This window comes from Vigna unguiculata, chromosome 8 (genome assembly GCF_004118075.2).
Source record: "Vigna unguiculata cultivar IT97K-499-35 chromosome 8, ASM411807v1, whole genome shotgun sequence".
Lineage (NCBI taxonomy): Eukaryota > Viridiplantae > Streptophyta > Magnoliopsida > Fabales > Fabaceae > Vigna > Vigna unguiculata.
The window spans coordinates 29,668,650-29,680,271 of NC_040286.1; the positions used below are offsets into that span (position 1 = coordinate 29,668,650).

An 11,622-nucleotide genomic window follows, 5' to 3' on the forward strand; every position below is an offset into this window, starting at 1 on the left:
ATATATTGCAGTTTACACAAAAATATAGGAAAACAAAACACAAGTAAGATCTTAGGAAGAACATCATTGTCAGTAATAGTGTCGGTGATGAAGTGAGGGAAACACAAACTCTCACTCTCTCTCTCTCTTTCCCTCACTCATTAATATAATAGTTACTGCATCAACTTGGGTTTTTGTCTCAGTATCATACACTGTGTTCCCCACCTCCATGTGCTGCTAAAGCTGCTTCCTTTCTTCTGGGTCTTCATGTTTCACTTCCACTTTAAGTTCACTACTGATTCTCATTTCTGATCCTTCCCCATTTAGATATTTTTTCCAGATTCATTCAAAGACACCCTTTGCAGCACAAGAGCAGGTTCAGATCATGGGAGTGGATTTAAGGCAAGTGGTGGCGGGTGTGCTCACCCTCACAATGTTCGTCATGCTCATACACATGATCAAAAGGGACCATTTTGATGCTGTTGATGTAAGAATTTCTTGCTCCTTCTTTTTCATTGCTGTCTCTAGCATTACACACACCACTTCATTCCATAGGGTACTCTGAATTGTTATTGTCAAACAAGTACCCAGGGATCTGGGTTGGTACCACAATGAACTCAATGAAACTCAAGGATCAGGTGAAACCCATGTTGTGTTTGGTTTTGTAGAGATGATAGATCCTTAATTGTCAGGATTCATAAATTGAGAAAAAACATCTGTGGCCAGAGAGAGTGATTTCAGTTCAGTACATGTCCTAGTTCTTTTCTCATGCATATTTCTTTTGACTAATTATTCCTCTTGTGATTTCTCAGTATAATTACAATGAACTTATTTCAATGGTATTTTTTTTTACCTTTTGCTCTGTAGGATAAACAACCTGGAACAGAGGATTTCAGCTTTGAAAATACAAACTTTGAGACTACTCATGTTAGAAAGAACATAGGGATTTGGAAGGGAGATGGTGATGAGTTAAAGCCTTGTTGGGTTAAGCCATCTGAAGGTAAAGTTTGATTTTAAGGTCTTGCAAATATTCAAGGAACTTATGTCGTGTACTAGAAAGTGATACCTGTGAACCATCTTTTTGTCGGTATTAATTAATATTCTGGCAATGACTTTCAGACAGCAACAGCAACGTGGAGCAGACTGAGGGGTTTGTTACCTTTTCATTAACCAATGGCCCGGAGTACCATATATCTCAGGTAACATTCAACAATTGTTCTTGTCCCATTGAAGAGTTGCTTAATCTGTTGTTTAATCTTCAACAACTGTTCTTGTCTCATTGAAGAGTTGCTTAATCTGTTGTTTAATCTGCATATCATCTATAACTTTCCCTAAATGCCTAATATTGATTTCCATTTTTGATTTTGATTTTTCTTATTATCAACCTTCTTGCCTGCTGCTCTGTCAGTTCCCACAATATTGAGTGTTAGTTGTTAGTTCTATGCTATTGTTTCATAACTCTTAGTGAAGTTTGAAGTTTGATCATGAGCTATGTATGCGCGCTTCTTAATCCAAAATTTCAATTACTTCTTCCCACATTATGTAATTTTCTGTTAATTCCTTATTCAGATAGCAGATGCAGTGCTTGTTGCTCGTAGTCTTGGGGCAACACTTGTGATCCCTGACATCAGAGGAAGCCAACCTGGTGACAAGAGGTTAGTGCTGAGGAAATAAATGTTGATGCAAATTGCTTCTTCTATTTCAATTTCTACTATAGTTGGACAAATTAGTGAGTGAAAGGGGTGTGAGGAAATTTTGCATATTTTTTAAGAATAATCATAACAGTTTTTGTAGCTTGTTATGCTTTCTACTGTGATTGATGGTGATCTTATATTGCCAGATGATGGTAGAAAAGACCAGCCAAGTTTAAAGTTAAAAACTGGAAAAATGACTCAAGGTTCTATGCTTTTAACAGATGAAAAACACTTCTATACTTTGTTATTTTCATGCTCCATTCATATTCAAACTTGTTTTGGATGCAGCATAATTTGAAAATGCCACCTTCTGATGACATTGTGACATTGTTAGATACCTGTTCCACTCAATTTGAAATAAGTCTAACCTACTTTGCATATGGCTAATATAACTTATGTCTCAGGAACTTTGAGGACATTTATGATGTCGATGTGTTCATGAAGAGCATGGAAGGAGTGGTCAGAGTTGTGAAGGATCTTCCTTCTCGCGTGTCAAAGCATAAAATCGCAGCCGTGAAGGTTCCGAATCGGGTTACAGAAGACTACATAGCCAAACATGTTGAACCTATTTATAGATCAAAGGGGAGTGTGAGGCTTGCCACTTACTTTCCTTCAATAAACATGAGGAAGACAGGGGAAAAAAGCGATGCTGATTCTGTTGCATGCTTAGCAATGTACGGAAGCTTAGAGTTGCAGCAAGAAACACACGAGCTTGTTGACTCAATGGTCGAAAGACTTAAAACTTTAAGCCGAAAATTAGATGGCCAATTTATAGCTGTGGATTTGAGGGTTGAGATGTTGGATAAGAAGGGATGCCAAGGAAGTGATGGTGATAAAGAGAAGAGTTGCTTCAATGCACAAGAAGTTGCAATGTTTCTGAGAAAGATTGGTTTTGACAAGGATACTACTATCTATGTGACACAATCTAGGTGGGATGAGAGCCTTGATTCTCTTAAGGATTTGTTCCCTAGAACATATACAAAGGTGAGATTTTTGTTCTTACTTCACCTTCACATACACAAACTTTGTTTGTTTAATGTTCAGATATAAATTTCATAGTTTCTGTCAAATTGTTTCAGGAATCTATCATACCTGCAGATAAGAAGAAAAAGTTTCTGGATTCTGAAGATTCTGAGTTGGAGAAAGTGATTGACTTTTACATTAGTTCTGAGAGCAATGTTTTTGTACCAGCAATTTCAGGTCTATTCTATGCAAATGTAGCTGGTAAGAGAATTGGGTCTGGCAAATCACAGATACTGGTTCCAGCTTATATTCCAGATTCATCTGCTTCTGCCTCCAGTTTCTTGTCCCATTATGTCTCCAAGAAAAACCACTTTGCCTATTCTTGTTACTGTTAGTTCCAAGGGAAGACATTCTTAGTATCATGTAGCAAATGTTGTGTACCAATTCTCCTGAATGATGCTTTCCAAAATTTACCCTTTTGGGGAATTTCAGTGTTATGGCCTAAGGCTTTTTTGCTTGAGTTACTCTCATTTCACATGTACACAGGGCTTTCTCTGAACTGGTATTTAGTTTGTAAAATTATGGCTGCTACCATAGTTCATTTTCATAGCTGCTCAAACAATTGGTATTCCATTCATTGGATGTTTTAGGCACAGCATATAATATATTGTTTTGTTGGAGATTCACTGCAAATTAACTTGTTCAGTACCAAAAACAGAGAAACAAAGCATTTTTGTTCTGGTATGGTAAGAGTTCATTTTATTTTCTTCAAAAGATGGAGAAGAAAGATGTCTATTGAGATTAGATATTGAGTTATCAAGAGCTCTATCTATAATATTCTGTTGCAAGTTCCTACATTTTTTTACTATTCTCTGTTATAAATGGATTTATTCTAATTTTATAAGTCAATTTTACAAAATTGAGTTATAATTAAAATTCAATTCTTAACATCTTCTTATAACTTATATGAAAGGATAGATTTTATAGTAATAGCTGATATAGGGTCACAATTTATGTTCTTTGTTTGTTTTCCTTCTATCTTTATCTTCAGGTTGACAAATCTAGATATGTTTATGTTGCTGAAGTTTACATAAAACTCAAACCAAAAAGTTTTGTTTCAATAATTATTTGACTTTAAAGTATCTTTTTTAAGAAATAGTATGAAAGAGAAGACAAAACCACATATTGCATCAGCATTTAGGTAACTGAAATTCGATTTCGTGAATAATTTTGGAGTCATCATGATGTAAAGTATCCATTAATTACTTTTATATCAAGTCAATAATTAAGAAGGCTTTTCGCTAATAAATGTCCTAGAGATATTACTTAATCATAATTAATATAAATCGAATATCGTAAAATTTTATAGTTAATTGTGATAATAAATAATATTTGATTTAATAATTATTAATGCAGTTTTATTTTATTTAAAGGACAAAAATAAATTATGTGTTGCACAACTATATTTAATATCTTATTTATAGTTTATCCATAAAAATTAAAAAAACAAATTAAATAATAAAATAATTATATTTTAATATTGTTAAAAATTAAAATATAATTAAACATAAATAAAATTTAAATTAATATAAAAATCAACAAAAAATAATGTTAAACATTTTACAAGTTTATAAAAAAATAAATAAAATTAAAATATCAAGACTTTATTGAATTTCTTTTCTCTAACTTAATATTCTTTTGCTACATCATGTTAACTTAACAAATCCTTTGTATTAAACAAAAAATAATATTTTATGAAATTATTAATTATAAATATATAAATTTAGCAATATAAAAAAAATTAATTACCTAAATTTTTAATAAAAATTTTAAAAAGGACAATTTTATTTTTATAAAATTTATTATATGCATTTATATTATTTTAATTAATAAATTTAATTATTTTAACTTCACTGTAAAAATAATAAAATAAATTTACAGTAATTATTTCTTAACTAATGAGAATATCAATTTAAAAACTCTTAGGCGAAAGAGTATAATTGGGTCTATGTTATGCGTGTTTATTAATTTGTCCAGAATGTTTCATTAAAGCTACATGCACAAAGTTATTTGTGTTATTTAATATATTGATTTGTATAATATAATAAAATTAAAGCTATCCTCAGAATATAATACACCCTATTTGAAAAATAAGAATAGTATTTTTTTTTCTCAGTTCAAAGATCAATAATTTTGTTTTTAAAAAGAATAAATGATGACATAAATAACTATAATATATGGTAAAAAAAAATACAAAAATATCGGAGAAGTTGCCCAACAAATTACTAAAATCTCAAATTATCAAAAACCTTGATTATTCTATGGTCACACAAGGAAAACAATATTATGTCATACATAAATACAAATATAAAAGCCAAGGAAGGAATATGTTTTATGTACAACTATAATTGCTTAGTAATCATAATTTTTTACTCAATTTAGAGATTAAAAAAAAAAGATTAATTTCAATTTTAATTTCAATTTTATTATTAAATGTCTCAAAAGAAAAACATTACAAGCATTCAAATATAATATTAAAAACAAAATATTATTTTAAGTTGTTCAAATATAAGTTTTGATTAAGAAAAAATTTAAATATATTTTTTTTTTAAAAATTTGAATTATAAAAAATAATGATTCATATAAAAAAAATAAAACTAAAGATGAGTATGTTGATAAAGAAAAATAAAATGAAAACTTAGTCATTTTGTCTCAGATTCATAAAATTTTATAACTGACTCTGTGTACCTCAGTCAGGTCTTCTCCTCAAATCAATATTTACTGATTTTAATATTGTTCAATCTAATATAATATTACTTTTTTTTCTTATTTATTTTTTCCAAGATAACCCAAAGTGTGCACCTATAAAACATTATAGTAAACAAAGTTTTGTTGTTTTGACTTTTATGCTCAAATTTGACATTGAAACTGTTTTGTTAGAGTAAATCCTATTTTGGTCTTCTAAATTTATTCATGGATATATAATCACTTAATGTGATGATAACTCTTTTGAATATGCATTCATTTCTTTTTTTAATTTAAATTTAATGAAAATGTTTGTGAAAGCCACACGTTTTGTGTTTTAAAAAAAAAAACTGTGTATGTTTTCTACACTTCTTGACTTTTTTTAATTTCACAACCGTCATTATTGAAATAGTAAATGCACGCAATACTTTTGGACATTTATATAATGAGTGATTATGACTTAATTGATTTTTTTTTAATTCATTCAAAAGAGGAGAACTAAACGTATGTTGGATGATTGAACTTTCATGGAATACATTTCTTGTCCTTTGTCCTCATTTATTATTGTTTATTAGTGTTTAATTTTATTAAATGCTTGGTGACGTAAGCATCTAATGAGTCGTTATAGCTTAGCCGGTAGAGTGCATGCCTTTAAGCATGTGTTCGTGGGTTTAATTTTCAATGATTTATTTTGTGGAATTTTTATTATTATAATGTCTAACTTATATAAATAGAAAAATTAAGGTCTAATTATATGTTTGTCCTATTTTTTTAAAAATTTTAATTTAGTTTTTTTTTTTAGAAATCTCAATTAGGTATATAATGTTGTTAAAATCTATCATATATAAATGTCGTTAAGTAAATAGTGACCGGATATGGTTAGACAATGTTGAAATAGTTACAAAGGTCATAAATGTCAAAGTTATTAATGATGTGACAGACAAATAAAAATCTGATTTAATATTAAAAAGTAATTTTTGAAGTCATTAATTTATGAGTCTTTATCCTTATATAATACTCTACTTTCTCAACCCAAAACCTTAAGGCCATGAATTTATAGGTCTTTATCCTTATATAATACTCTACTTTCTCATTTCTAATCAATATGAGACTTGAACTCACACTTAAATTCCTAACAAGTAGTATGATATGTTTGGTGGAGGATTTAAGTGTTTGGTTCTTCCTCCCTTAACGGCTAGTTTTAAAGACCGGTTCCCCAAAATGTTTGGGTGCTTATCACAAGTCCAATCAAAAACACCAAAAAAATCTCCAGCAAGTTGTAATTGTATGCTAGAAAACATAAATGAAATAGTCACTTAACGTGAATATTGACATCATGAAAGCCTAATTTATAGCCTTGGGAAGATACATGTTTGAAGTAAAATTGCAAAGTCAAAACATGCTCCGGTTATTTATGATGATCTTCAAAATAAAAAAATGGTAAGTAATGTTTAATTACATAATAGAAGAGGCAACAAATTAAAGAAGACACAACTTGTCTCGCTCTAAAGGAATAATAGTAATTACAATTAATCCTTTTTCTCATCAACAACGACCTCCATGTGGAGAGTTATGTTGGTAAAAGAAAAAAACATTGTCTTGTGAAGTAACTACTTTCACATACTCAAATTCAACAATGCCCTTGCAGAATAAAAAAAACTATTAGAATAAATAAAAACAAAATTTTCATGAAGAAGATTTATTAGTAAAATTAAATTAGGCAACGGCATTTGAGTCCCTGAAAGTGTAATCTGCAAATCACTTTAGTCCATTATTAAAAAAGTTGTGACCTATATAGAAATATTACCTTATATGAGTAAGAACTGAAGTAATTATGGAGATCTATTTAACATTTTCAAGTCTCATTTGGGTGTGCTTAATTTGAGAGACTGTGGTATAGAATTTGAAAAATAATGTTTTACACAGACAGTGTAAACAAAAGGAAGAAACAAAAATCAAAATATCTTTTCTTTAACCCAAAATAATAAGATTTTAAATTATATATTTGTGCTTACTCGCTGGTGCTCATAAACCTTAATTTAAAAAATTATTTTTTAATATTAAATTAAATCACGTCATTAATAACTTTGACGTTTATGGTCCTTGTCACTGTTTTAGTATTGTCCAACCATGTCAGGTCACTATTAACTCAACAACGTTTACCACAAGGACATTTGTGATACATTTTAACAAAATTGGAGACCTAATTGAGACTTGTAAAAAAAGAGGGACCAAATTGAGATTTTAGAACGAAAATGGGAACCAAGGGCATAATTAAACAAAAAATTAACTATTTTATTTTATAGAAAATATCATTTTTTTAAAAATATCTATTTTCTTTCTTGTATATTCTTTTTAGGATTTTGATTGATTTACTCATTTGTTTAGAAATTTTGCATCCATGTGCTTGAGGGTCTTTGCATCTTGATGAAATGGCTTTAAAATGAATGTTTATGTAACAGTGGGCCGTCTTAGCTCAGTTGGTAGAGCGCATGGCTTTTAACCATGTGGTCGTGGGTTCGATTCCCACAGATGGCGTAATGATTTATTTTGTGGAATTTTTACTATTACAAGGTCTAACTTGTATAAATAGAAAAAATAACTATTTTATTTTATAGAAAATATCATTTTTAAAAAAAAATATCTATTTTCTTTCTTGTATGTTTATAATTTTTGCATGCATGTGCTCGGGGGCCTTTTCATCTCGATGAAATGGGTTTAAAATGAATATCTACTTAACTATGATTGATAAGATATGCTTATATTGTTTATCTAAATTTTTTATGTAGAGACAAAGTCTCGTGTAAATGTTAAAGTTATTTGAGCATAGTTGAGTACGAGACTTAGTCAAGGTAAGAGAAACTAACTTTTTTTTTATAGTATGCTAGGTTGGATGATTTAGTTGTAAAAATGATGTCGTATTCCTATTTATTTTGGTATAATTAATGAGCCGTCTTAGCTCAGTTGGTAGAGCGCATGGCTTTTAACCATGTGGTCGTGGGTTTGATTCCCATAGACGGTGTGATGGATTATCATTAATACCAATGATACCTATTGTGGATTTTTTCTATTACAAGGGCTCTCTTTATATAACTAGAGAAATTGAGTATTTTATTTTATAGAAAATACTATTTTTCTAAAAATATCTATTTTCTTTCTTGTATATTCTTTTTAGGATTTTGATTAATTTACTCATTTGTTTGAAGATCATAGGAGTATGAACATAAAATATTACAATCTCAGTTCATTAAAATTTATTTTGAGTAACTTTAATTTTACTCATTCTTTTGAGTCAATTTGTAGAAATTGTGCATGCATGTGCTAGAGGGCCTTTGCATCTCGATGAAATGGGTTCAAAATGAATATCTACTTAATTGTGATTGATAAGATATGTTTATAATGTTTATCTATTTTTTTTTATGTAGAGGCAAGGTCTCATGTGAATGTTAGAGTTCTTTGAGCATAGTTGAGTACGAAGCTTAGTCTAAGTAAGAGAAGCTAACTTATTTTGTTAATAGTACACTAGGTTGGATGATTTAGTTATGAAAATGATGGGGTATTCTTTTTTATTTTGGTATAATGAATGAGTCGTCTTACCTCAACTGGTAGAGCGCATGGCTTTTAACCATGTGGTCGTGTTCGATTCCCATAGATGGTGATTGATGACTATTCTAGATGCATGTCTACAATTTATAACCTAGGGAAATTTAGTCCTAGGTGATTCCTCTACTCTTGGTAGAATAAATTCAGCATCCCCTCTAGGTACCATTTAGGCACTAGTACATGTATGGCTTAACCAAGTTTTCTGGGCTCAACCACATGAACTTCTTTTCCGAGTTTCTCTGTTGTTTGTTGTCAGTCATATGAACTTCTTTTGTTATTATGATGCTTGAGGTATCACTTCACTTTCTATTCCATGTAATGCATTTCATAAATGGTTCAAGCTCATGTGTGTAGCTGAGCAACGCGTTTTAGGCCCAACCAAAGAATCCTTCTTATTGTTATGTATTTTCAACTATCATGGCTAAGCTCCTTCAATAGTGGCTTAGCTTAGTGTCTGATTCTCTCACTTTTCTCCTGCAAAACAATGTGATTTCATTAGTTTTCACATTTTTCATTCATCTAAGGATGATGTTCATTGATGTAAATAAAGAAGGATCTTTTTCCTTGATAAAAAAAGTTTAAGCCTTTAATAAGTGTCTAATTTAATATGTTTCTTGATGTTACGGAGACACTTATCGGTGATTGCAAAATTTTAGTTAAAGAATTTTACATGTTTTTCTCTAAATTATTTTATGGATTTATTATTTCGCGGCATACTTGTAATGGTCCCTTATATGGAATTTTTGTTTTACTTTGCTTCCATGTATATTTCTAATATGTTTAGATAAGATTTGATTATTTTACTATTAGGTCTAACTTATAAATAGAAAAATAAGTTAATTGGGCTTTATTTTATAGAAAATACTATTTTTCTAAAAATATCTATTTTCTTTCTTGTACACTCTTTTTAGGATTTTGATTGATCTACTCATTGTTTGAAGATTAGAGTCCATAAGAGGGGTATGGACATAAAATATTACAATCTTAGTTCATTAGAATTTTATTTTAAGTAAGTTTAATTTTACTCCTTCTTTTGAGTCAATTTTTAGAAATATGGCATGCCTGTGCTACAGGGCATTTGCATGTGGATGAAATGGGTTCAAAATGAATCTCTACTTAACCATGTTTCATATTGTTTATCTGAGTTTTTTTATGTAGAGGTAGAGTCTCATGTGAATGTTAGAGTTCTTGGAGCACAATTGAGTATGAGGATTAGTCTAGGTAAGAAAATGAGAGTACACTAGGTTGGACGATTTAGTTATGAAAATGATGTGGTGTTCTTATTTATTCTGGTACAATGAGATTTGTGGTGATGAATAGAGGTAACGTTGTTGTGTTTTAAATGTGAGAATGGTGTGATACCTGGGAAATGTATTTGTTTGTGTGAGTAGTGAAGTAAATTGATATATCATTCGACTCATGGTTTATTGAGAGGTTATTTTAATAAATATATCAATTTGGCAAGAGAAAGAATTTAAGGAGCTTAATTAAGACCAATTTGAGCTCTAATATATTCGCTGAGTATTTTTATTTATGCAAACTTGTTGGACGAATCATTATCTCGCTAAGTGAAATTAAATTCTTGAAAATGCTAAGAGTTCATATTTCATTTCTTGTTGGGTGAGCCAAACATTGGTTGGGTGAGCCTTTAATAACACTCTCAATGTTTTAGCTTGTTGGGTGAGCCAATATCTTGTTGGACAAAAAATAACTTTGTGAAAAACATGAGAGCTCAGATAGGATTGGTCTTTGGGAAAGTGAAGTTTTGGCGCAAGCCTATTCTAGTGGTTGGATCGTTGGACGAAACAATTTCCTCACTTGACGAGCTAGTTATGATAAGAACTTCTAAAGGTTGCTCGTTGGGTGAGTAGGGCCTCTAGCTAGGCAAGCAAGATTGAGGCCTAAGCTAAGCAGTGTTTCAAAATTTTGAAAATTTTGTTTTAAATGCTTTTAATTGTTAAAAGTTGTTGGTTTCCATTACATTGTTCTCTTTTGATAAATAATTGGGTTGAATTTTTTTCCAGGATGATTGGTGGTATTTGAAAATAAATTGAGATAAAAATGTATGATTTGTGTGAATGTATGTATGAATGTGTGTATGTATTTATATATGTATGTGTATGTGAAACTGAGTATATATATATATATATATATATATATATATATATATATATATATATATATATATATATATGTGTGTGTGTGTGTGTGTGTGTGTGTGTGTGTGAATGTATGTATGAATGTGTGTGCATGTATATGTGAAACTAATTATGTGTGTGTGTGTGTGTGAGAGAGAGAGAGAGAGTAGAGTTAGGGTAGTAGTCATAATCTATCGAGATATGCATTGAACTAAGATTTCTTGATGAAATTATCCTGATTCTAGTAATTATCAAATTCACATAAAGAAAGATATTAGATGGTGAAAGTCAATGGAGGTTCTAACCTAAATTGATGCAAAACAAAATACTTTCGAGTGTGTTATATTATATAAAATTTATCTTGTCATGAGTAGGAGGTAATATGGCACATGTACAAAATATTTTAGTAGAGGTTAATGTTTAATTTGAATGATATTTTAGTTGTTGGATTTGATGTGAAAAGATCTGATGTTTAAAGTTATTTGAATTATAAATAGTTG

At 29.9% G+C, this 11,622-nt stretch overlaps 1 protein-coding gene and 2 non-coding genes across 3 annotated transcripts; all 3 read left to right on the forward strand.

Moving 5' to 3' along the window:
• The first annotated feature begins 95 nt into the window (after positions 1-95).
• Positions 96-3,329, forward strand: LOC114194653 (protein MANNAN SYNTHESIS-RELATED 1-like). The gene is made up of 6 exons (XM_028085007.1): positions 96-466; positions 847-979; positions 1,099-1,178; positions 1,549-1,634; positions 2,078-2,657; positions 2,753-3,329. Exons 1-6 carry the CDS (start codon positions 365-367, stop codon positions 3,029-3,031), a joined length of 1,260 nt encoding a protein of 419 aa, XP_027940808.1. The 5' UTR covers positions 96-364; the 3' UTR covers positions 3,032-3,329.
• Positions 3,330-7,846: 4,517 nt separating this feature from the next.
• On the forward strand, positions 7,847-7,919 carry TRNAK-UUU. Its single transcript has one exon. It is a non-coding gene; the product is annotated as a tRNA-Lys (tRNA).
• A 411-nt stretch (positions 7,920-8,330) lies between these two features.
• Positions 8,331-8,403, forward strand: TRNAK-UUU. The gene has a single exon. It is a non-coding gene; the product is annotated as a tRNA-Lys (tRNA).
• The last annotated feature ends 3,219 nt before the right edge of the window (positions 8,404-11,622 follow it).